This window comes from Archocentrus centrarchus, chromosome 19, assembly GCF_007364275.1.
Source record: "Archocentrus centrarchus isolate MPI-CPG fArcCen1 chromosome 19, fArcCen1, whole genome shotgun sequence".
Classification (NCBI taxonomy): domain Eukaryota; kingdom Metazoa; phylum Chordata; class Actinopteri; order Cichliformes; family Cichlidae; genus Archocentrus; species Archocentrus centrarchus.
The window spans coordinates 7,346,760-7,372,671 of NC_044364.1; the positions used below are offsets into that span (position 1 = coordinate 7,346,760).

General features: G+C 39.3%; 3 protein-coding genes across 8 annotated transcripts in view; 2 read left to right on the forward strand and 1 right to left on the reverse strand.

Moving 5' to 3' along the window:
- The first annotated feature begins 197 nt into the window (after positions 1–197).
- On the forward strand, positions 198–4,370 carry tmem130 (transmembrane protein 130). The gene is given in 9 exon segments (XM_030755816.1): positions 198–308; positions 380–456; positions 556–633; positions 636–725; positions 821–964; positions 1,384–1,468; positions 1,605–1,807; positions 3,340–3,446; positions 3,875–4,370. Coding segments are annotated over 9 exon segments (933 nt in total). The 5' UTR covers positions 198–300; the 3' UTR covers positions 4,016–4,370.
- A 5,065-nt stretch (positions 4,371–9,435) lies between these two features.
- Positions 9,436–15,436, reverse strand: nptx2b (neuronal pentraxin IIb). Its single transcript, XM_030754958.1, has 5 exons — positions 14,743–15,436; positions 14,009–14,228; positions 13,444–13,691; positions 13,173–13,352; positions 9,436–10,814 (listed from the first exon to the last, which is right to left on the reverse strand). Exons 1-5 carry the CDS (start codon positions 15,181–15,183, stop codon positions 10,584–10,586), a joined length of 1,320 nt encoding a protein of 439 aa, XP_030610818.1. The 5' UTR covers positions 15,184–15,436; the 3' UTR covers positions 9,436–10,583.
- Positions 15,437–20,057: 4,621 nt separating this feature from the next.
- The window catches only part of trrap (transformation/transcription domain-associated protein), an 86,178-nt gene continuing 80,323 nt past the window's right edge, over positions 20,058–25,912 (forward strand). For 3 of the 6 annotated variants that reach the window (XM_030754528.1, XM_030754531.1, XM_030754532.1), the window contains exons 1-9: positions 20,066–20,097; positions 20,631–20,798; positions 21,735–21,784; positions 22,154–22,264; positions 23,646–23,750; positions 24,152–24,235; positions 24,646–24,702; positions 24,872–24,997; positions 25,590–25,667. In XM_030754528.1, coding sequence (XP_030610388.1) covers positions 20,699–20,798; positions 21,735–21,784; positions 22,154–22,264; positions 23,646–23,750; positions 24,152–24,235; positions 24,646–24,702; positions 24,872–24,997; positions 25,590–25,667 — 711 coding nt within the window. In that variant the 5' untranslated portion in view covers positions 20,066–20,097; positions 20,631–20,698. Of the gene's footprint in view, positions 20,098–20,630; positions 20,799–21,734; positions 21,785–22,153; positions 22,265–23,645; positions 23,751–24,151; positions 24,236–24,645; positions 24,703–24,871; positions 24,998–25,589; positions 25,668–25,912 lie in introns of those variants that run through there. The other 3 variants (XM_030754533.1, XM_030754529.1, XM_030754527.1) reach the window with 3 other exon arrangements.

Sequence of the window (25,912 nt, forward strand, 5' to 3'; positions counted from 1 at the left end):
CAATTTTTGTTTTGCTGATGCTAATTTCCAATTCAAAGAAACGCAGAGATAAAACCTGCCACATTTAAGGAGCTGTCCCACATGACTGACAGTAATGTGACCCAGGCTGAAGCTTCCTACTCAAAAACCAATTGTTGTTCTTCTTCCATGTGATTAAAATGCATGGTTATGATTTCAAGCCTTTCCGGCTCGTATCTCTTAATCTGGCAGACCAGAAGGAACGGCGTTCCCTCCTCTCTCCCTGATGCCAGTCGACTCTGTTTTCAGAACTAACTTCATACTGTGAGAGGACCAGCAGATATGGACGGGTAAGTTGAACAACTGCTACATTAAAGACAATTACTGACATGTTTTCAAATTTTCATATGTGTGCTTACAGAAAACACATTGCATGGATGTTGATGCTTCCCGTACTGGTCCTCCCGGGTGTAACGGGGACTACGGAGTCAGATTTGAGTATGTAATCCATGATCTCTCTCTTTCTCTCTCTGTTTTATTACTGTTCACACAGAAATCTTGGCTTCACAACTAAACACAGCTTCTCTTTTTAACTAGAAAATATTGCATGGAAGCTTGTTTTCTATCAAATGGAGGGAAATGCCACCTATGTGAGAGACAGAGGAGAACTGGCGTCAGATGTTCCACAGAGACCACGTTTGAATTCTGTGATCCCCAAAAGAATTTCACTTACACAAACTTCACCTATACATGGGACCTAGGAACGGGTATGACTTCTTACACTTTTAAATAGTTAAAAAAGGAAAAATAATCAAGTTTCTTCTCTTTGTCTTACGTTCTTTTTTTGATCTTTGCTACAGAGAAGTGATTAAAGGCACTGAGCCGGTTGTCCGCTATTATTACCCAGAATCAGGAAACTACACAATGTGGCTGAAAGTGGGAGCGAATGAGACCAAATATGCAGCTCCGGTCACTGAGTTCTACTCCACAGATGTTCAAGTGCTTGGTGGGCAGCTTTGAATTCATATATGCATTAACATATTCTAATATCACTTTTTAAAACAAAATTTCAGCAATTTTCTGTAGAAAAGGGCAGACTGCTTTAGCCTGAGCATCCCTGCAAATGACCTAATGTAAATGCTCTCATCTGGCACTAAATGAACCATTAAAACAGGTTTATTAGAAACCACTTTTTGTAGCACTTCTTTAAGTGAAGGTGTCTCGAAACTGGTGCTTCTCAAACTTAAAGATGGGAGTTCGAGGTGCAGAGGGGGCACGGGTGACCATGAGTGAAACGAAGTTGAATTAATGTGATTTATGAAGGGACAATCAGCGAAATGTTATAATCGTGACCTTTGTGGTCTTTGTGTGGAAAACCAGAAACTTAAAAGGATGAAATGATTAATAGCTGAAACTTTTTTGCAGATGCCATCAAACACATCGAACTGAAGGGGCCATCAGAATATGAGGTGTCGCAGGACAGCAGACTGACTTTTCATGTTGATGGAAGGTAAGAGAAGGTGGAAAGTGAGACTGAACAGTGTCCTCTGCTTTTCATTCAGCTTTTAATATAAAATAATATTGTCATGATAATCATTACTATAAAGAAAAAATCTCCTGTGTGTTGTTCGTATGTGTATCTTTAGTCCTCCCATGTGGGCTTGCTGGCGTTTCCTCCACAATTGCGTGCCAGACATGACGGAGGGCTGCACGCTGACCATGCTGTATGATAACATGCTCAATCTGAACCACACCTTCACCTCTGCTGGCTTCCATTGTCTGGACATCAGCCTCCGTAACGACGTCAGCAAGCTGCAGACCTCCTTTAGCCTCTACGTCAGGAGGAACAGTGAGTAACCACCTGCAGGCTAACAGGCTGCTTTCCATAATGAAAAGCAGAGGAATGAAAAGGAGAGAAAGAAAGAAACTGTGTGGCAGAGAAATTGTTTTAAAGGTTTTAAGGATCATTTGCTGTTGTGTGATAACTTTTAAAAGAACCCCTTTGCAAAATTTATTGGATAACAGCAGAATGTGCTGTCGCGATGTTACACAACACGGCTGAAACTCTGCGTTTGTGTGGATTCTTTCCACACGGGACAAGTTTCTCTTCAGTGCTCTCTGCCAGACAGGCTCTGCAGGATCTGACTGATGTTTTCACACAGATGTATTTTTATTCAAATAGCAATCTTTTTAAAAACCTAACCAAAGCGCAGCTGAAAATGTTTAAATTGCAAAAGAATAAAGAAAGGACAGAAATAAAAGTTGAAGGGTAAGAAAACCAGAAAGCTTCCTCCTTATAATACTAGATTGGCCACATCCATCAACATTACTACTAGACTGCATCTTCCTAATAGCTTCATTAGTTCTACTGAGTAGTGAGGAGTCAGATGAATATATTGTAAAGTTTAAACTGGCAGAACTAAACTACTTGATCATAAATGACACAGAGGAGTTCATGATTCAGCAGCATGCTCAGTTTTGAGTACTGAGGATGGGTTGTGCTTAATGATTTCTAAAGGCTCCAAAAAGGGATTCAAAGACACCTTGCTGCTGCTACAGGTCAGCCTGAAGGCTCAGCCTGGAGATACCCAAGCTGTTCAAGACACCTTTACTATTCTAAATCAAGAGACGTTTTAGGTTTCCACATGCTTTTTTTTCTGCAAATGATCTAACCTTAAGACTCCCTAACTACTCCCAGCACATTTACAATCTGTTAATGCAGCTTAACATGAAAGCTATTCAAAGTCTTCCCAATTTTGTGTTGAGGAACATTAAACAAATCATGAAACAAAGCTACTCAAGCAACCTTTTAGAAACTGGATTTGTAAATTAATTAGCAATTTTATGGCCATTTTCAAGGCTCTCTTGGCACTCATTTTCACTAAATTTTTATTAGTCTGTGGGTAGTTTCTCCTTTAATATAATTCCACTGAATCTCATCTAAATCATTGACTTTTTAGAATAAGTGCAAGAATACTGTTAAATACTCTAAACCAGAGACAAGCCATCTCCTGTTACTCTGTTTCTGTGTCATGAGGTGTTTCATGTGCCGTTTAGCTGCGTTAGTTCCACAGAGAGAGAATGAAGAGTGAAAATCGAGGAATCCAAGCATGGCAGAGCAGAATGATCTGACTGGTCCGAACACGTCTGCTGTGCTCAATTGATTCGTTGTTGCGATTGAGCCAAAATTAGTGTCAGCTTCTTACTCGCACAGAAACGCACATTTTCTGGGGCAAATTTGGAACTTACAGTGTGCAGCATTGTAGTGTGGCAACACATGGCCCAAGTAATATATGTGATATAATGGTTTCAGTTTTTATTGTCTCAAACAACAGACCGACACTCACTCAGATTGTAATGTTGTTTCTACCTTAATTACAGATAGTGCCCAAATTTTCTTCATCCTGTCATGTGCCGCCATTCTCGCAGCAACGTTGTCCTTCATCACAGTCATCGCCTGCCGCCCTCATCACCACAACAAAGCAAAGGTACGTAATGTGGTTTTTTTTATACCACTAAAATAATGTTTCATTAACCATGAATCCATAAGATAAAGGCATAAGTACTGATCATTACAACTAAACAAAGCTTTCATTGCAAATGTTTCATAAATCATGTTAATAAGAGGTTTTAAAATTGTGTATTTCATCAATCATGTAAATCCTTGTGGTTAGGATTTATGTAAGTAGCCTTTTATGCTATTTTTCAGTAGCTGAGTGGGTGCCAGTGATTGCAGTTAAATGCTGTGTGAGACCACAAGGAGGCTGCCTATTTCCAGAAATAAATCACACTTGAACAATAAATTACAAACCGCAGAAACGCAGAAATTTCAACCTACCTTACTGTGAAGCTGCATTTTAACTAAAAGCAACTTTGAAGCTGGCTGATATTTTTTTGGTTTCATGTCATCTTGCAGATTTCTGCTTCCAGTAATGCCCTGTTTCAGAAGAACCAAGACTCTGATGGTCAAAGCTCAATTCTTTTGAAACTCTCCAACATGGAGAGAGGAGAGAAAGAGCCACTTCTGTCACAACATGGGACTCAATGCTGCTCTTAACCAGCACACTGCTTTTTTTTTTCCTGCCTTTCGTCTGTGTGCCCCATTAGTGTGGCTACATACACATGCATGCATTTGGCAAAGGAAAATGCACACTGTCACCCTGTATATCCTGCATGTCTCAATATAGATATATATTGCTGAAATGTGCATGATCAGGGTGCAAGGCATCATCGCTTGATATGGCATTGTCTAAAAAAAATAAGGTGCCTGCATATATTTAGCACTAAGCCCTGAACTGGGTTAATTAATGGTTTCACTGCTAATGTTCACTTGGCTAATAGGTCAAACATTGCATTTGTCATAAAATAATGATGGCGATCAATTAATGAGTCACAGGGCTCAGGCTGACATTCAAATAAACTCATAAAAAATTAACAGCTCAAGTGTAGGTCATGATTAAACAATGAGTGTTAATAATCATGCTGTGAATGGATCGGACAACTCATTCATTCCACTTTTTATTAAAAAAAAAAAAATGACCATGACAAAACTTCGTTTTGTTGTTGCTCTCCAGAAAAAGAATGAAACAACTGTTTATACATTTATCTTCCAGTGTTAAATGCTGAGGGATAACTGCACAAGATTTAAATTTTTTTTTTTTTTTTTGCACAAAACTGATATTTGACCTCTGTCCTTGAACCTTTGACCAAGACTGTTTTAGGTGGTGCAATAATACTACCACAAACAAGCAAAACAGTTTTTTTTTTTTTTTTTTTACAAGTACGGATTGATAGAAGAATTTTGTTGGACAGCTACTGGAAATTCAACAGGTAGGGCAGTTCTCTGCCATACAAAGTGACTGATGGTTAGCTTCCCAGAGCGCAACACAGCAATAGGAAACAAAGGGAAACTGGTTTGTTAAGTTCTAAGTAAAAAAGAAAACTGTCAGTGAAGGATAAGAAGGCTGGATTATAACAATGCTGCCTGATGATATGTAGCACACCAGAATGATATAAAACTGCATACTTTTGCAATGTATTTTCTTGAATGCCTGCCAACCCTATTGACCCTGCAGGCTTATTTCATTTATGAATAGCATATTGAACAAGCCTAGGCAGTATTCAACAGCTCTGTATAGCTGTGCTTAAATACAACTGTGCATAGAACAAAAATGCTAATGTTACCATTAGTTAAGTCAAATTTATTTACAGAGACCAGATTGCAGGTTTCAGATTTGACTCTGAACAGCATTTGTATCTGTATAAGAATAAACTTACCACCTTAAATGGGAAAAAAAATGGCCTCTTTTGGGGTGGACAGACATGCAAAAGGTGTTTCGCAAAGACAGCTGATCCTGTCACAGCAAACATTTCAACTTGTTTAAACAGAATAAATTTACAGTACTGGCAGTCAGGATAGATGACATGTGACTGAGAGGGGAGGACGTCCAAGTTACACCACATAAAAACTGCAGCTTGCAATGAAAATGCTAACATCATGAAGTTCCTCATGTTCACAATTTAAATTAGCATATTTGGCTGCTAATATTTTCTCATTAGAACTTAGAACAAAGTACATGTGAGGCTGTTGGCACTGACGTTAGTTTAGTAGATTTTTTATAAATAAACCTCAAGTTTTCTATCAGCTTATACTGATACAATTCAATGCACAGTACAATATATATAATTGAATGAATGGATGGATGTCGTGAAAATGAACATTAACCAAACTTCAATAAGGCTGGTGTAGGCAACATGTTTTTGGGTCACTGGCCAGAAAATCCATCTGTTCATCCATTTTCTTCCACTTATCCGATTCAGGGTTGCATATCCCAGCTGTCGTCAGGCAATAGGCTGGGTACACCCTGGACAGGTCGCCAAGCTGCCGTCTGTCGCAGAGCTAGAGTCAGCTATACTCACATTCACACCCAGAGTCAGTTTAGAATCACCAGTTAACCAAACCACATGCATGTCTTTTGACTGGGAGAGAACCCACATAGACACTGGGAGAATATGCAAACTCCACAGGCTGCTGTGAGGTAATAGCACTAACCACCACACCAGGGTTAAAGACACAGTGCACACCATGCCAAGATAAAGAAAAGAATCATTGAGTTGCAATGGCCCGGTTAAAGTCTCAGCCTCACTGAAATGCTGTGGTAGGACCTTAAGAGAGACATGCATAAATGAATACCTGCAAACCTCAATGAACTGAAACAACCTTGTAAAGAAGCATGGGCCAAACTTCCTCAACAATGATGTGAGAGACTGATAAAGTCATACAAAAGCAAAAAAAAAAAAGCAAAAGGAAGCTCTACAAGCTATTGAATCATGAGCTGTCCTTAGTTTGACACACACTGATTCTGTGGCATAATTTTTGTTAAATAACTAAAGTCCTAATTATTCAAAACCAAAACATGGGTGTGAGATGAAAGAAAGGCTTAAATAAAATTCAGTAGAAAAACAATAGATGACCTTACATAAAATCTCTGAATCTTTTTTTAACTCCTCTGGCGTCAATCATTTTATTTTTATGCGTTTTTTTTTTTTTTTTTCACCTTGATGGTGTTTAATGATATAGCGTGTTCTCTGTTAGAGACGTCAGCATTATTAATTGTGAGTGCTTTGATGAATGCTGGTTGTCAAAGACACTGTGGGGAGATGCAGATGCTAAGATGAATATCAGGATGACCTTGAGCTAAAAAAAAAAAAAAGTTAGTCTGCAGCTGGTCACATTTTTTAAGAGAGAGAGAGAGAAAAAAAACTCATGTTAGCTTTCAACTGTGTTACATTCACTCATTTCTACTGAAGCTTTGCCAGCTTTGAGGTTTGGATGTGGTCATGGGTACATGGGTACATATATATCAGCAATATGAAAATGAATGGTCAGAATACAGCAACTTTTTCCTCAATGTATTAAATAAAATATTATGTTATATTTTTCTTTAAAAATAACAGGCAAAATGAGAATATTTCAAGCTGATGAAAATTTGCAAATTTTTCAGGTAAAAAAATGTGATGTGAATTTCTGCGCGTCACAGTAGGAAAAATGCTGCTTAAACTGCGCAGTGAGTCCAGCTTATCAGCAAAAGGCGCAGCTGGAAACACAGCGGTGGAGACCCGGACTGATTTATTTCTTTTTTTTTGGCAATCACACGCGTAATGTCCCTGAATCTGCAGGTTTAACGCTTTAAATAATTCGTTATGTCGCAGAGAAAGGCCGACTCACGGAGACACCTTTCATTCCAGAGCCCTGCTCTTTTCCTTTACTTTCCACGAACTCGACACTTGGCATCGATACTGTGTGATGAGGCACGTCACCAAATTCAAAAGCTATTTTCTCCAACCTTTGCCTCTTAAAAAGTTCACTGTCTGTGTTATGGTGCTTAGTGCGCTAGCATAAATGTTAAGGTAAAAAGTGCTGACTGATGTTTTTATCCGCTGATCACTGATTAGTGTTTCATTGGCAACATGGAAAATGTGTTCGCGCACAGGTCTTGGCCTGCCATCTGTTGCAGTGCATTGTGGGATTTGTAGTGTAAGTGGTGGGAGCGCCATTAATAATAGCTATATGACATCATCTCGCAGGCCATATATAAACTCAAGCCAAATCCGGCCCACGGGCCTTGAGTTTGACACGTGCTCTAGACACTTTGTATCATGGAGCATTAAGATTTATCTCAAATTCTAAAGCTCTTACTCATCAGTGTTTGCTGTATGAGCTGGTCCACCCTTCATGCTCGCAGGTAATGGTGTATTCTGATATATAAGTGTGTATTAGGTCTGCTTCCCTCTTGTCTTCAGACCAAACAGAAGAGTTCAGGTCCTTACACTCTGAGGTCTCAGGATCGTCTGTTGTTGTCTGTTCCCAAGGTCAGGATTGGGACAGGCAAAAAGCATTCTAATTCGCTGCTCCTTCTACATGGAATGAATTACAAAAAGACCTTAAACATAAGGGCCTGGTCTCAGTGCATGAGTTTAAGACACATTTAAATGAAACTTGAAGTAATTGTTTCCTGGATGACTTTATCAGTTGCTCACATTTTTGTGGAGAAATTTTGGCCCATTCTTCTTTACAATGTTGCTTCATTTCATTGAGATTTGCAGACATTCATTTATGCATAGCTCTTTTAAGGTCTCACCCATTTCAATCAGGTCGAGGTCTAGACTTTAACTTTAATTTGCTGCTGTGAACAATTTCCTGCCTTTAGCTGTTGGACAGATACCCACACATCTGACTCTGGCATAAAGAGGAGCTGATGGGAGACTCAATGACTGCAAGTGGCCCAGGTCCTGTGGCTGCAAAAAAAGCCCAAATCATCACCTCTCCACCACCGTGCTGACAGTTGGAATGAGGTCTTTGTGCTGTCTTTGGGTTTGGGCTCATCTGTCCAAAAGACATTGTTTCAGAAGTCTTGTGGTTTGTTCAGATGCAACTTTGCACACCTAAGCCGTGCTCCTATGTTCTTTTTAAAGAGAAGATGCTTTCCCCTGACAACCCTTCCAAGCAAGTCATACTTGTTCAGTGTTTTTCTAATTGTGCTGTCATGAACTTTACCATTTAACATGCTAAGAGAGGCCTGTAGAGTCTGAGATGTAGCTCTTGGTGTTTTCCAGTTTCTCTCAGCGTTGCACGGTCTGACCTTGGAGTGAATTTGATGGGATATCCACTCCTGGGAAGATTGGCCACTGTCTTGAATGTTTTCCACTTGTGAATAATCTTTCTCAGTGTAGAATGGTGGTTCAGGCTAGTTCATCTGGTGTTTTTTTTTTTTTTTTAATTCAGACCTTCTAAGGCCCAGATTATGTTTATTATGTCCTAGACCTTAAAATTTTAAAAGGGTGTGCTTTCCTTTTACCAGCTTCTTAAGCTTCTTAAATGCTTACCTCTGCAAATCCCCTGAAAACAACCTCTGTGAATTATACAAATTATTCTTCACTATTGGTTCGCTAGAGCACAGTGAGTATTTCCCTCTACAAAGAGCCTTTCAGTATAACAGGTTTTGGCTATTTTTCATTCAAGATCAAGTACTGTATTCTTTTGGATTCCATAATTCTGGGTTTTACTGAAGCTTAAATGATCAGTGTCTATTTTCCAAAAAAATAAAATAAAATGAATGTGTGCCCTGTAGTTTCAGCCCTTGTGCGAGACTTGCTTGTCTAATGAAGAGTGTCTGTGATGTGACTCCTGACCTCTCTCATCTGTTCAGAGTTGCTAATGCCACCAGGGACACCTGTTGTTGCTTGACTGACGCCATCAGAGCCTAAAGATCCCGCTCAGTCTGTCTTAATAACTGCTGGTGCCACTCCTGCCTCAACTAACCATTCTGACAAGAACAAGGCAATTTTTAAACCGGTGTACATGTCCATATCATTTTAAAACAAAGTCTACAAGACAGTAACCTCAGGAAAACATTTTATATTAATATTAAGGACATACCTTTTCAACATGAAGCTTATGGATTCATTTTGCAGCAATAATTTTCTTTATTTTCCACATTTTCATTCCACATTAAACACTTAGAAACACTTGGAAAACATTAATGGCAACTTATGCATTTATATAAGAAGGCACAGGACAATGGGATTGATTATACTGTGCTAAAAACAGATCATATTTTAAAAAAAAATACATTTTCCTTCTGGACAGAGACACTACATATTAGAAAGTTACATTCAAATTTACATTCAAGTCAAGCGCACGTTATAAGGTTTTGATAGTTTTTTTTTTCTTCTTCTTCACAATATAGAAGCTGTGAGTATGTTTTCAGCATGATTCACCATTTAAACAGTTTTTGTTATTATGGAGAAGGTGAGGAAGAGAGCACTGTGCTAAGCAGCATCACTGGTGTCGGATATGCAAAGAGACAGTAATGCTTCCCAACCCGGTTTATCACAATGCAAGCTGTAAAATGAAATCAGCAGCATTTCTAACACAGAATTCGGTCTATCGCAGGTGATCCGTGTGACCGTCACCGCCACATAAAATATGTTCTTCAGACGTCACCCCTTTAAAATAACTGAACATGTGAGGTTCAGATTGTTACTGGCTTTAAGCCCCACTGCCTGGTTAAAGAGGAGGCATAACATTAGTCACCCTTTTAATCTTTCCTCCCACACAGCATGCAACACTCACTCACATGTTAATGGCAAAGTTGGTCTGGACCTGAATGCATTTTTCATACTACGAGTGCGCTGGACTAGAGTGGATTTTCATTACTTCAGAGCTTTGGAGTGAGTGTGTGAGAGCGTAGGAGTGGGTTTGTTTTACATCTTAACACTAATACCTGCAGGGACTACGTTACTATGGGTGGCATACTGAAGCCAAGGATCTTAATTGTGGCAGAGAAACTGCTGTCATTAAGGAGCCACTGGAAATAACAACCAGAAGTGATTGTGCTCAGGCTGCCCAAAACAGTTTGCATGTTGGTGTGTTCCCACATTCACTGCTACATATCTAACAGTCAGACTTGGTTCAATTATCCCCTAAAATCTGCGTGTAAACCAGGCTAAGAAAAGCATCCATCTACAAGTGAAGTGAACAAGCTGTCTTACAGTAATAGAACACAACTTGGAAAAAAAAAAAGCTGAATGGATGGAAATGCTAGCATGAGAGGCTGAGATATCTAAGCGTTGGGCAGCCGCTCCTGACATATCTCCAAGGGCCTCTTGAACGCTCCCCTCCCAAACACTTCGACATTGCTCGCCAGCCAGGAGATCACATTCCCGGGAATGTACGAAGTGCAGTTGGCCATAGATTGGATCTCCACCGGCTTCAGAACACGGTCCCAAATGTTCACCTGACTCAGCTCGCCCACGAAAGCCTGTCCGGCATCAAAGCGCCCGCCCACCATGTCCTATAAGAGCCATAAACAGCAGGATGTGAATTTAAACAGCATCAACAACAACATTATCAAAGGTAATTACCTCTTCCAGAGCGGAGGAGGAGGCAGTCAGTGGGAATGTGGATGAACCACTCATTAAACTTTTGAACTGTCTTTTAAAGTGCTCTTGCTTTGCTCTAGTGTCAGCGCTACGTGACCCCTGAGGACACAAGTCAGGTCCTTCATCTATTTTCTGAGAAATCTCTTCTTTTGCCAAGGCTTTATTTTCATAATTTAATTTAAAAAAATTCTTATAAGCACAAGGACTGCTTTGTGGCCAACAAACAAACAAAAGCAGAATAATCTGATGGTGTCATGGTTGAATATTGGATTCATGGTTAATATGTTTGAGTTTTGTTTGTTGGTTGTGTGTTTGTTGAATTGTTGGACTCCTGTTTTGATTTCTTTATCATTCTAGTAGATGGAGACTTTTTGTTTCTTGTGATATTATTGAACATTTTGCTGTATTACTTCATGTTATCCTCATGATAAATTTCAGTTTTATGTTTCTGTGCTTTGATTCATGTCTTGATTTTTATTCTCTGTAGTAGATTTAGTTCTCACTGCGTTCCCTCGTTCAGCCTTTGTGTTTATACAGTCCTTTGTCAAAGTGTCTATCAGGCTTCCCTGTCTGCCACCTGCTGTGGTTTTGGAATAAAAGGCTCTCCTTCAGTTATTATAGTGAGCCTCTGTCTTGCAGATAAACTGCTTGAAAAACAAAACTTAGTTAAAGTATTCTCAAACTGTTAATTTCAAGATTAAAATATGACAAATACTTATTATTTATTTGTCATGTCCGGTGGAAAAAACTGTGAGAGACAGACCAGAGTGCAAAGTCCTTAGACAAACAGACCTGTTATAGCTGAAGCGCCTTCTCTTACCATCTTCAGAGAATATTAAGGAGACTAGAGCGACCTAAAACGACTGTATGACACAATCATCTGTCTGAACTGCAGTCGCACTCCTTGTTATGTGCAGTCTATAAAATGCACAGCTCTTTTGCTTCCTGTGTTCTTGTTTATGTGTTTGTCAGCAAGATTATGATAAAACTGAAACCCAGTGGAGATGTCAAGAAACATATGCATATAAAGAACCCATGCAATTTTGGTGTGTATTCAGCTATTTTTTTTTTAAGTTAAAGATAGAGTACTGGCATTGGCATTGGCAGAGTTTGTGCTTTCCATGTGCCTGTGTAGTGGCTCAGATATTTCTGTTTAAATCAAGGTGGCAGACTGACATACCACCTTACAAACCAACAGACAAAAAAAATGATATATATTTTAGGTCCAGTGGTGGATGCAAATGTGTTAAAGATGCCCAAAGTTTCAAATAATGAAGTTGGCATTTGTACAAGTAATCCCTATGAACCAAAGGCTCGGACCTCAGAGGGTTCTAAACATCCAGTTTCACACTGTTTTTTCAACTCTTGGATCAGTATGATGTCAAAGAGAGTTGGATATTCTAAACACCATAATTTCAGCCACACATCTCTGGCTGTGAGCACAGCAGCTCCACCCACTCTGCTGTACAGAGAGCAAGGAATAGCCAATCAGAAGAAAAAGGAGGCTGGCTGTAAAGGGAGAGGAGGTAAGACGGCTTGTTTCAGCCAGAGGAGCAACAAAGAGGATGTATCAAAGCCCAGTATGAGATAAATAAGAGTTATTTTGAAGTGTGAATCATGCAAAGCTGCTGCAGTAGATACCATAATAAAAATATGGAATAGATAAAAGGTATCAGAGCTAAACAGCAATATGACATTTTTTTTTTAACTAAAGCACCACTTGAAGACCACAAACCTTGGCAAATGCCCATTTGTGCAATTTTAAAGAGTGATCTGGACGCACACCAAATATTTAATGGTTCTTTCCGCACCAGGAGGTGTCATGAAAATAGACTGGGGTGGGTTTTGTGTAAACCCACTAAAAGCGAAACAAACAAACCTCAATAAAAACATGCATTATTAGCTACTTGGCAGAGATAATGATACATTGATTCATTCAGAGAGACAGCCCTCAGCATCTGTGGGCAGTGACAGATTTACTGTTGTTCTAATAATTGTTTCGTCCTGATAACCAGCCTGCACCTAATTTGTGCTGCTTTAAATCTGGGTAATTTTCTTCTTTCTAGCTGCAATTTGCAGAGACACCTCATAAATAACACTTCTTATTAGAGAAGTACTTGTTAAAACATTTTCGAGTTGTTTTAACGTGAAAGTGACGCACTAGGCAGTTCATGGTCACTTCATGAAGCCGTATCATTTCAGGCAAACTGACTTTTTTGATTATGAATCTAAAAATAGAGACATTCATCAAAGATTGTATTGTATTTTACCTGCTCCTGCCCCAGGATGATGACTCCTCCAGGTTTGATGGGGTGCCAGGCCGCAAGGTTGTCACCAGCTCCCAGCTTCTCCCCGTCTTGGTAAGCCTCCCACTGACCATCTCGTGTAGTCCAAGAAATGCAGATATGGTGCCACCTACCATCACGTACCTCCAATGGAAGCTGGGCTACCTATTGTTGTGAAGAAATCGTAATTTTGAAACATGTCCATTTTGGACAAATATGATTTTTACTGGATAATTATGACAATTTAATTACTTGCCTTGTCATTAATAAGGAGCTCAATTGGGTTATTGCCCCATTCAATCAGCACAATCTCATTTGCTTGCCCTGGTACACCATAAGAGAAGGGTGTGCCTATACCAGGGCTGGCGCTGGACTTGATCCACATGCAGAGAGTAAAGCGTACATTTCCTTCCGGCAAGCTCTTGGTAATACGGCCATACAAGTAGTTGGTACGCTGGGGCAGGGACAGCTTAAACTGCTCTGGGGACATGAAGTCTCCTCCACCTGTAATAAGATGGGCAGAAAAGACCCACAGAGATGGATGTGGGAGAGGTGACCCATGAGGCTGCTATGATTCATAAAATCATCAAGACTATTCTGAGTGCTGCCCTCTGTTTCATAGTAAATGAGTTTGCAGCACATTTTATTCACTCATAATTTTCCTTCTGTGTGACACTATTCTCTGTGTAATCATCCATCCCATAGAATGTGCTGTATATACCACTGAACCTTATTTATATCTCAAAACAACATTTCCTCTTGATTTCATCTCTGCAGCTTTAGTGATGCAATCTGATTTGACAGTTGGCGTTTTGCTGTACCTTTCTCCAACTCATTGATCCTCTCCACCAAGGCGTTTAGTGTGCTCTCTGTTTTCAGCCTGTACGCAGCTGTTGCATTGGACAGCATGCTCTTTTCCGCCTCCAAGGTGCTGACTTTTTTCAGGAGCTGTTTCTCCAGTTCCCCAAGACGCTGCTGCAGCAGGTCACGGAGCTCACTGGGGAATGAGGCTCCGGATATGTTGGCCCTCATTTGCTGTTGCTAAGGAAGGATAAACACTTGATCATGAGCAGGAAGTGCACAAAGATAAGCAGGGACACTAAGCCCCTTGAGAGCCATAAGCTTCTGTATGACTGATTGATGGGTTTACAAATTCAGTTAAGTAAAACTTTTTGGTCAGTTTTCCACTCCTGTCAGGATCATCCACAAAATTACTTTAACATGAGAGCCACACATTGGGCTTAAAATTGAGTATTTTCTGTGAGGCAGTCATGATAAGACTACGAAGAAGACACTGTTCAGTCTCTTGAATGCACAAGCAAAGTGATCGCAGGTCACCCGAGGTCCTGCCTCACACAGAATTAAACAATTAGGTGTATAATCTCTGCCCACTTACTGTTTTGATTATCCGCGAGAAATTCAGTAGCAATTCTCAGAAGTCTGTTGCTGTGCAAACAGAGTTTGTTTTAATCCCTTTAAATCCGCAATCCGTAATCAAACTAGGGTGTTAGGGATAGGTTTTGGCACAGTGGTTTGCGCAACGATGGCGTCTTACCTCAAGGTTCTCCAGCCGGTCCTTGAGTCCCTGCATTGTTTTTCCAAGATTGTCGATAGTTTCATTTGGATCCCCGGGAACATCCCCCATCGTGTTTTGCTTGTCTTTGCCCCACGAACCCCCTTTGTCGTACTTTCTATCGGCGGTGGCTGAGGCGCACAGAGACAGTTTGGTGGTGAGCTCGTTAATAGTGCCGAGCTGTTTGGAAATCGTTTCTTTCTGTTGTAAAATCGTCTCTCGTAGCTGCATGACCGTGTTTCTGAGCTCTTCTTCTTGACTCCCGGCATTTAGCTCGGGTAACAAAGTCACGGGGCAACTGGCGTCGCCCGTGAGGGGTATTGCCCGACAGATGTAGCGCTTTCCATCGTCCGCCTGGCCGCTTGTTAACTGACCACATCCCAGAGCACAAAAACACAACACTCCGTACAAAAGTGTAAGCATACCGGCGGCTTGTATCCCTCGGAAAGGTCGACGAGTAGGTGAAAACACAACCGTGAAATTCTTAGCACTCCAAGGCGAGTCCGCTGTTCAGTGCGTAAAGGTGTACTCCAAATGCGTCTACGCGTAAACCATCATGTATAACTATCTCTACAAAGTAGCGCCATGGTGTCTAACGAGCAAAATCAAGAACGGAAAATCTGTTCAGGGTAGTTTGCCAGTGTAAGCCCGTTAGTGTGGCTTGTGATAGCGAAACTATTCCTGGCACAAACGGAGCGCACAGTGTGGTGCTGATCAGACAGCTCCTCTTGGGAAAGAGGATTACCAAAAAAGGTGTCTGTGGAAAGTCCTAGATGTGTTGTAGTGGGCTGACGTCACCGAGTCTGGGTGAAACGTTTGCTTAAATGATGATTTGTTAAGCTGATTAAGACTTTAAGACTTTAAGTCGCTGTCGGACAATGATAGGATTGAAAGGTGTGGTCGATCAAAGGGTGTGGTTATTTTCATACTTATTCTTTATGATTATGCTCACCCTCCCTCACCCCTTATTTTCTCAGTTAATTAGTTTCCACTTCCCGATATGTGTGTGCTGTATGTGTCCAGGTCTGGTGGTGTATATGATAGTTTTTAGATAATAAAAATACAGTAACTTCCGAACGTATTCGTTATGTAAGTCCTGGCAGGTAGTGCATTCAAGTGATAATGCAGCTATGTTCGGCTGCATTAATTTTTAAACACTGCACCAACACACATGGCCTCAAGGCATTTTAGGAGCAGAATTACAGCCGCCAAAAAAAACAAAAAACGTAGCAAATCATTCCCAGTGCAGGTGAGTCTCTTCAATACAGCAAGCGGTGAAGAAACAGGATGTGGTGGTAAACAATTAGCAACAGTTGCCTGCCTAGTTGTGAAAGGTCAATAAAGCCTGTTGTGCTGACTGGAAGGCCTACCGCTGTGCTTTGAAGATGGCATCCAACCATGATCCAAACCACAAAGTCAATCAGGGTCTTTTTTTTTTTTTAACACTCTGGGATGATGAAATAAAATCATTTGATCACTGAGTAGAAATTGTTCAATTCTGGGATTTAAAACAGCAGAAAGCTCATGGAAATTTGGATTTGTTCTAATGTAATGATCAAAGAAATGTGGCAAAAAAAGAGGATTTACATAATTATCAGAGAACTTGTGCTTGTCATCCAGTCAGATTTGACTTTTTACGCCTGCCATTCAGATAAAAAGTGGCATTAGGGGTAACATTTATTCTCACTGCTGCAACTTGAATTGGAACTATTTTTAATTACCGTGCACATTCAGGTAAAGTTATACATATTTACAGCTAGATATAGTTAGGATTCCAACAAAGAAAGAAAAAGTCACAAAAGTCACTGAGCAGAAGGGGTTATAATGCTGCATGTTTTACTGGGAGTGAAAATAGGGGGAAAATAACTGTGGTTACACTTATGCATCATTGTGTCTGAAACATTTTTTGAAACCATTTGTCTGTTTCTTTTTTTGTTTTTTGTAAATAAACCTGCTAACACCTTAGACATTTGAACTGCGACACAAGGCTTCACCTAGTCTAAGCACAGCTTTTGTTGTGAGGGTCCAGAGGCCATAAAAGTTAGGACTCGTTTGATTCATATTTAAGTGACTTAAATGTGATACCTGGCATCTCTCATAGTTTTAGTTCATGTAAGTGCAATGCTCAGCAGGACAATAATCCAAAACCTTCGGGGAACATTATCGCAAATATGTTGGATGATTAAAAAAGAAAGCATTAGAAGCAAGATCAGGCGGCAGGGACTGGCCGGCGATGCCATTAGTTTGCCCTGGGGTTTAGCTGCTTGTGCTTGTGCATACAATAATCAGTGACAGCCCCTGCCTGCCATGATTAAACACAAAATATTTTAGACCATCACATCTTTTTTCTGTTTATTACAGAACGTAGACATAAGCTAACTGCCAGCAACAGCTCCTGGAAATGAAACTCCCAACACTGAATAAACTAGGGACAGCACTGCCATTATAAAATTCTGATTTTTCATTAACAGCCACATTCAGCACAGAGCAGTTTCTGATGTGAGTCTTTTACACAGCAGCTTGTGTGTCACATAGAACATGTCCTCTTATGCATGCAGACCTCGGGAGTGGATATAAAAATAAATAAATAAATAAAAGAGTGAATGTCCGCAGGAGCTCCAGAAGCATGAATAGATTTTAGGGTATTGTTGATGATTCAGACTCAGTCTCAAGGAAAGTGCACTTCTTTCTATGGAAGAAATAATGCAGGGGCGATGCGGCTTCATCATAAGGGCAGTGGCAGTCGCTGCAGCGCACTGAGAAAAACACATATCTAATGGACAGATGAGTGGTTTTGGAAACCAGTGTGTCATCCACTCTTCCCTCTCAGGATAAAGCCCCCATCAGTGAGCGAGAGAAAAAAAAAATACTGATGAAACAAACAGGACAGCGCAATAAGCCTGAGACAAACATCTTCAAGCAGATCATTATTACTTAGGGAACATAGAGTGCAAAGGAGAATGAGAAAGTCACATTATATGTCAGATTAACTCTTACATCATATGTGGCATTCAGTGAGAGGAATATCTCATTCTGCAGTCTTTGTGCCAGTGGCTTCAGTCTATGGGAGGAGGGGGAGGAGGAAGAGGAGGAGGGCTGTGAAGGAGAGAATTAAAACCCATTAGCAAAGCTTGTGGGTAGGACACAGGCTTGATAGATTGTGCAAGATAAATAATGATCATCTTTCAACCAGACTTCATTATTTCCAGAGCTATTAAAACAAGCATTATGAAAAAAAAAAAAAAAAAAAGCATTATATATACGCTGTCATTTGTGAACCACAAAAGCCTGCATGACAGCAACTTAATATGGTCAAAATGAAAGTTGGGAGCTGTTTGAAAAATGATCACGAAAAGGTTACATGCTCTGATCTCATATAATAACTGTTTAGCTTACGACTCAATTCAAAATGGAACAAAGAACTGAGTCAAGGGGATCAATGAACACTGTTACATTCATTTCAAAATATAGAACTTTAGTTATTGATACAGTAATGTGCCAAAGTATTGAGCACCTCTCATTTCTTTATGCTTTCCTAGGAAAATGGGAAATATGTGCAGGAAATACAGTAAAGACAAAAACCAATTTTGTACTAATCTAACGAGTTTGAAAGTCTTCCACTGAGACCACTGCTAATGAGGCTTTAATGAACAGTAGATGGATCAACTGAAGGATCAGCTGCATCTGTCTCTTAACATGACTTTCAGATACTGTTCATCTGCTGCAGACAGTTTTTTAGGCTTGCTGCTTCTTTTTTTGTACTCCAATTGTCCAGTTTTCTTAAATTTTTACAGACACGCTGCACAGCATACTGAGATATGCCAGGTTTTTGGCTAACAGCTCTCTGGGAATCACCTTATTGGTGCAAAAATACAATTTTATGCCTGTCAAACTGTGTTACCTTTGGCATTTTTCACATATTCAACTAAAAGAATGGGAATAAATGAGGAGTGGCTCAAGACTTTTGCACAGCGCTGTATTTTCAAATATTTTGAACTAGTGCAAAAATTATATAAAACACAATAAAGCAAAGACATAACAAAGCTATTTGTCACCCCAGAATGGAGTCATTTTTTAATAATAATCTTATCAACCTGGAGTTTCTTTGCCTATTTTCATACAGTTTTATTGGAAACTAACTAAATGTTGCACATATTTACTTTAATATTGTCCCAGTCATATGACAGTCTCAATTACTTAAAAACAAAACAAAAACAAAACATTCCTGTTTTGCTCTCCTTAAACTCAAATAACCAGGCATCAGGTGACAATAATAATGTGCCATGTTTGCAACACTTGTAGTCTGTACTGCTTTATTATTAATAAAGGATGGCATCATATTCACTTTACTCTGAGCACTGGTAATTTCAGAACATGGAGAGACTCCAGAACCACCTTCAGTGGGCTGCCATCTTGTGGTTAAAACTGCTTACATTAAGTAATAAAGCAGTATGAAGACATGAATCAAATTGGATAAACGTCATTGAAATTAAATATCACTGCATCCCTTGGCTCATTGAATGCAATTCTTCATACATTAGTAATTAGCTACTAAGATTATCTATTAATCTTTTGCTATGCAGAGCAATATCCCCCTGGACAATGTTTATTGTTCTCCAGCAGTAGCGGCTGCTCCTGATGCAAAATCTAACGTGTAAAAAAACACTTAAAACATTATTTTACTAACATTTAAGAGACACCTGAAGGCTTGGTGGCTTACTAATATATAAACTCACGGCCTATTGTTAATTTCTGAATTTATTTATTTACTGTCCCAACGGTATTGGGGCGTAACCTGGCAAGCAGAAAATGTGTGTATAACTTAAAACAAGGCTCAAGTTGCCAACCTTTAAATAAACCCATTAGTATAAACTTCTACGTGTAAACCCTCTATAAAGGATTGCTTATATTAGAATATATCTTAGCTACACAGCTAACACTGATATTATATTTATTCATGAAACACCTTTCTCACAGGGTAATCTATTACCTCCAGCAACCATGTCACAAACTACTTCCTCCGATGAAGAGGCCTGAGAGCCAGAAGACCATCGAAAACGAAGGTCTTATAGCCACTGTTTTGTTACTGTATGTTCTTCCGCGGGTACTATAATGAAACCTTTTCATTAAGAAAATGCATTCTTACAGAGCTGAAAGTCGAGCGTATAGCTATTCTTCATGTATAAACGCCAAACAAGCATTGTCACACCTCATTTAATTGTTAAAACTATGCAGTGATATGTGGTATGCGGAGGGATACCACACACCGTTAGGCGCAAACTGGAGCGCGAGCACGGCGGATACAGGCGAGGGATAGCTTCCTGTCGGTGGTGCTGGGTAAGTGTAGAAGAGTCGCTCTCTGTTGCAAACTTTGGATAAATATAAGCGGTTTTCATAGAGTCTTAGATGCGAGTACTTTTTGAGAATTTATTTTTGTCGGAGCAAAGGTGCTTTTTCTTTGTGACTCTTGTTTGTAGTGTCTTATAAAGAGTTTAATGTTGTGGGATCCGTGAGCGCTTTCTTTCTCTGAGGAAACTAGCATAGCATGACTGCTCGCCAAGCGGTTCCGTCAACATGCATAAACGCTAATTCATGTTTTATTGGACACATGAGTAATGGAGTAACGCAGCTTAACAAAAGAGTGGCTCCCATTTTATCCCGAAATTCAATATTTTTAAATTTTATTTATCAACCCCTATCAGAGTGCACAGAAATTGGGCTAGCTGATGCATAGTGATGTCATCACTTTGCGTCCGTTTATCGGCGTGTTGTTTATGGATGTTACCGGTTTGTTGGTGAAACGCTGCTTTAAATACATCTCCTTTTTTTGTCTGAGCAAAGATAAGTATTTTATGTCCTCTTTAACGCAGTGTACATGACCTTGTAGTGATCGCGTAGACCTGTGCGGACTGCAGCCCAGTCTGCCCGTGTTGCCACCATGGCCTTTGTACCTGCGCCCAGCCCCACTGTGGTGGACCAGACCACACTAATGAAGAAGTACCTGCAGTTTGTGGCAGCTCTCACAGATGCTAACACACGTAAGTTCATGAACCTTGATGTGTATTGTTAGTGTCAGATGTTTGGGGAAAAAGGGAATGAGAAAGGTTAAGTTTTATGTTTTCAAAAGCAGGTTTGGTGTTTGAACTGGGTGTAATTGTGTTTATAAGTCTGTAAAAACAGAAATGCCTTCATAAGTTTTTGTGCTCATTTAAAAAGTTTTATCCAGCAGTAATTTAAAGTTCCTATTCAGCAGATAACTGCTTCTTTTTTACATAGACTTTTAATTCTTTAGAGCCTGAAGAAGAGTTAACATGCAGAATGGATAAATGTTTAGACAACTTATCCAAATTAGACATAGTTACTTGCCATATACATTTAATAGTTTCTAGGAGTACTGGAAAGTTGTGTGTGGAGTAGGATTTAATAGGATTATTAGCGAAGATTTCTTTGTTGTTATGACACATCGAATAAATCACAACAACGACAGAAACCCAAGCAAATATCAAGAGCTGTGGCTGTTGGCAAAAGTGTTACTTTAAATGCAATTTGTGCATGAAAGAGTGAGTGTACACATTTGTAGATTTGTTGATGGGTAAGGGAATAGTTAGAAAAGTTAGAAATGCTAATAAACACATTTCTTATGATTTCTTAGTTATTAGACACACCTTGTTATTGCTGCTTGGTGTCTAAAAAAATAGATGATTTCTTAGATGAGGACCCTGTGCTTAGCATGAGCAATGTGATGAGAGCGATACGCTTTAGTCCAGTTAAAGGTACACGTGTGAGAGAGTGCTGGTTAGTGTGAGTGTGTGAGAGTGTGTTTCTTGATGTACCTTTTGATTACTCTGGACGGTGAAAGCAAAACTGATAAGATCTGAGAGCCCCTGCTGAGCACTTGGGAGATAACAGTGACATGCGGAACTGTATCATTAGCAAGTTTGATTAATGGCGACACTCTGTCCTTCAACTTCCAGCTGATGAAACTAAACTGAAGATGATGCAGGAGGTCAGCGAGAACTTTGAGGTGAGTTTGATGAATGTTTTCACTGTGTGATGGAGTGGATTCATTTTCATTGTCTCTGCAGATAGATTATGATGGATTTTTTGGGAGGTTATATGGCTCTTACTAAAGTGTAATTGTGTGAGAATTTGTTGAGTGGTAGCTGGGATCCTGCTCTTAAACACATATTTGCATGTGAATGTGGAGAATGTTTACACAAAGAAAAAAAGCTTTTGTACAGGAAGCATATTGATTTCCATTTGTAATCTGTCTGTTTGACCTTTAGTCTTGACCAGTTACATTTTTGCTGCATGCAGGTAAACAATCCTTGAGAAACTCAATTGACAAACCACTGGCTAGTCTTATGACAGTTTTGCTATTTGTCATTTTCAGAATGTGACCTCTTCACCTCAGTACTCCACCTTCCTAGAACATATCATCCCTCGCTTCCTTACATTTCTTCAGGATGGAGAGGTGCAGTTTCTTCAGGAAAAACCTACACAGGTTAGTGGCAAAAGACGAGTACACGGGCTTCTTCTTATGTCTCTTTTCCACTAGTATCTACTCAACTTGACTCAGTTTTTGAGGTTTTACATTAGGTACCTGATACCAAATACTTTGTAGTACCTATTTACTCTGAGTCGAAAATGTGGCCTCAACAGACTGTATGCTACTGATTGATCAAGGAGAGACATCACTAGATTTGTCATGAAAGCGACTCCCTCAAAAGAGTCAAACCCAGCAACGAGAGAAATGGATACAAACTAACCGACATTGCAGATGTTTTTGTGCTGGGTGGCTGACAACAGGATCCAGAGGGCGCTAGATGGAGCGATTGTGTTTGTGTCACATACAGATGATATCACAGGATTTTCAGGCTTCCTTGCTATAACGACCTCACCCACATTGAGGTGGAACTCAATTGTAATGGACCGAAAACCAAGTAGAGTTGAGTAGGTACTAGTGGAAAAGAGGCTTTATACTCACCATTATTTTTTTTTATTTATCACTAAAGTTATCCAGGAAAAAAATCATAAGAAGAAGAAATGCTAATTTTTTTTTCCTTGCAGTTAAAGTTTGTAAACCGTAACATGTTAGAATCAAAGCCATTTTCCAACGCACTATGGTTCATAGTTGCCTTTGGATTAGAGGAGAAGTTCACCCTAAAGTCAACTGTACTTATTTTATTTCTGGCCTATAATACTATGTAAATTTCTGAATATCCTTCACAACCAATACAGAATCTATCAATTTAGCTATTTATCTATCTATCTAGACTGCACTGCTGTGAGCTTTAGAGATATCTGTTTTAAAGGTCTGTGCCTTCTCTTCATTATAATGAAACTAATTGGCACTTTCCTTGTGCCGCACAAAGCACCACTTGATTAAATCATCCGGACATGGTTACTCCAATGTTAATCAAAGTTTAATGTGGGAACTAATTTCTCTTTTACTGAACTAGACCCATCAGTTGGATAGTTATCTCTGAACGGTGTTGTTAGCTGCTTCTTTTCGTTCTTGTGCGTAAACAGTAGAAAAAGTCTTTCCTTTAAAGTTCCATTATATTAAATAGCACATAGACCTCTCTACAGCTGATATCGCCAGTTCTAATTAGCTCACACCAAACAATCTAGATGGATGATTAGCAATATAGAACCAGAGGAAAATGCATTAATTGACTGATTGTGTTACCTCAGTAACCTCAGTAATTGCATTACTGGATTTATTTTTTTTAATTTTTTTACCAGAGCTGTTGAAAATGTTTCTGGTATATTAGTGACTGAAATTCACTATAACATTTCATGAAATTGGTGACTGTTAGATTTAATAAATTATATGAGTTTATGCAAACTTGAGTTATCTTTTACTTTCTTTCTTTTTTAAGCAATTACGGAAGCTAGTGCTGGAGATCATCCATCGCATCCCAACAAATGAGCACCTTCGTCCACACACCAAAAACATCCTCTCTGTGATGTTCCGCTTCCTGGAGGTGTGAACCCTTGTTTTCGTACAACACCTTAAATTTCATGGTTTTGTATCTGTCAACTACTTTAAACTTGTCTTGTAAATATTCTTACTGCATTCAGCATTACTGTGATTACTTGATTTAGTCTGTTAAATTCACACAAAAATGCTGCAGATTGTTCCCTCTGGTGGTAATTGTTGCAATTGGACATTTTTTCAGAAAATTTACGTAATAAGTGAAGATTTTCTCTGGCACAAATATTTTGCATGCTGATGTTTGGGTTTTACCGCTCAGTGTGGATAGTAGGCAAAAGAATGAGTAATTTGTCATGTATGTAAGTATCCAAAGCACACAGGAAGAGGGGTGGCTGCTTTATTTTTTTTTTTAATGTATGTTCATATTTTTCCCCTCATTTTTTGTTCTAGATTGAAAGTGAGGAAAATGTACTGATATGCCTTCGCATCATTATTGAGCTACACAAACAGTTCCGGCCTCCAATCTCTCAGGAGGTGAGTGTCTCCCGTGTTTAAATTTTGTTGGGAGCTGTAATGGTATTTCAGAAAATCTGCCCCATCTTTTCTCTCGGCCTTCGCTCATGAATGTTGTTCTTAATGAGAACGTGTTATGATCCCATTAAGAACACATTTTTGTAAATGTTCGTGAGATGTGATGACCTTTAAACAGTCATCATTAATGAATACCTTAAATACTTTATCTCTTAAATAATGATCAGTAGAATAATGACTAAAAGAAGAAACATGTTAAGGAGAAGAAAACCTGAATGAGAGCGAGTTGGGGCAAAACTACTAATGTAATTCTTAAAGAGCAGTGGGTTTGTTTAAGTCTTCATGAAAAATAGAGAATTTGAGCATTTTCTGAGTATTAGATCAACACGTTTACTGTATTCTTCTCTTCTCAGATTCACCATTTTTTGGACTTTGTGAAGCAGATTTACAAAGATCTTCCTAAAGTTGTTGTAAGTACGGCCTTCCCAGCAGGTGGTATTGCATGTAGTGAAAGAAGTGTTGGTTCTCACTTGACTGGGTTTTTGTAGCGGAAGCACTTCACATCTTCCTTGTCACCTGTGTCCTTTATGAATTCCTACTTTCCTTCTATTTTTTCCTTTCTTTTTTGGTTTTCTTCAGGCGAGGTATTTTGAGAATCCACAGGTGATAGCAGAGAACACAGTTCCCTCACCAGAAATGGTGGGGATGATCACATCGGTGCTGGTTAAGACTGCGCCTGAGAGGGAGGACAGTGAAACACGAACAGTAAGCTAATCACTGCTTTGTAGGTGTTTGTATCTCCACTCTGTTATTTCTAATACTGCCTGCTTCTTGCAGTACTGTCTGTAACCAGTGGAGGGTAGTAGTGCACTGTTTTGACACAATTAAGAGAAACTGCAGTAAAAATGTATCAAATAATACACTATGCTGTTATTTTTAAAGCAGTAACATGTTTTACATTTTAGACACATAAGCTTTCAGCATTATTATAGTAATGAATCCTTTGCTCAGGGTAAGCTGAATTTTGATAAGCCACACAATGTTGTCAGTTTAATGTGATGCTGTATTTAATGTTTGTCTCACTGACAAACTTGCTCCATTATTGAATGTGAGTTGCATTAACTGTTTTCCTTACAAACAGTTTTGGTCTTCAGTAGACATAAACTATAGTAGAAGCATGACTTTGCAGGAAAAATCCTGAAAATGTGCAAGCACTGGCAGTTATTACTCCACTTTTTAAAATTGAGCTGTATACCTGCTCCTTATGCAGCAGTGTAGATATTTCCTGGAATGAGTTTTCACGACCAGCGTGTATGTAACTCAGGACTTATATTTGTTCTTTTCTTTCTGCCTCAAGCACACTATCATCCCGCGGGGGTCCTTGTCTCTCAAGGTGTTAGCAGAGCTACCAATCATAGTGGTGCTGATGTATCAAGTGAGTAAAATACTCTTGTGCTTCTGTAATCTACATGTCTAGTGACATAGGAGTGTATGGTAACAATGTTCAAGAGTGAGGACAAAAAGACTTAAGGTTTCTGCAAAATGGGATGTTTGCATTTTGATTACAAATTTTATGATTTTTAACACAAAAAGTAAAGGAAACAAGAAAAAGAGCAAATTTAAAGGTTTAATTAAATATATGTTTCGCCCTTATTGGGGTGAAAATTACATAGTTTTTTT

What these genes read in the sequence shown, in the direction of transcription:
- nptx2b (XM_030754958.1), bottom strand. Translation starts at nt 15,183, where the DNA reads ATGCTTACACTTTTGTACGGAGTGTTGTGTTTTTGTGCTCTGGGATGT. An exon ending in ACCGGCTGGAGAACCTTGAG is followed by an intron (nt 14,229 to 14,742) that starts GTAAGACGCCAT and finishes ATCCTTCCTTAG; the next exon opens with CAACAGCAAATGAGGGCCAA. An exon ending in AGCTCCTTATTAATGACAAG is followed by an intron (nt 13,353 to 13,443) that starts GCAAGTAATTAA and finishes TCACAACAATAG; the next exon opens with GTAGCCCAGCTTCCATTGGA.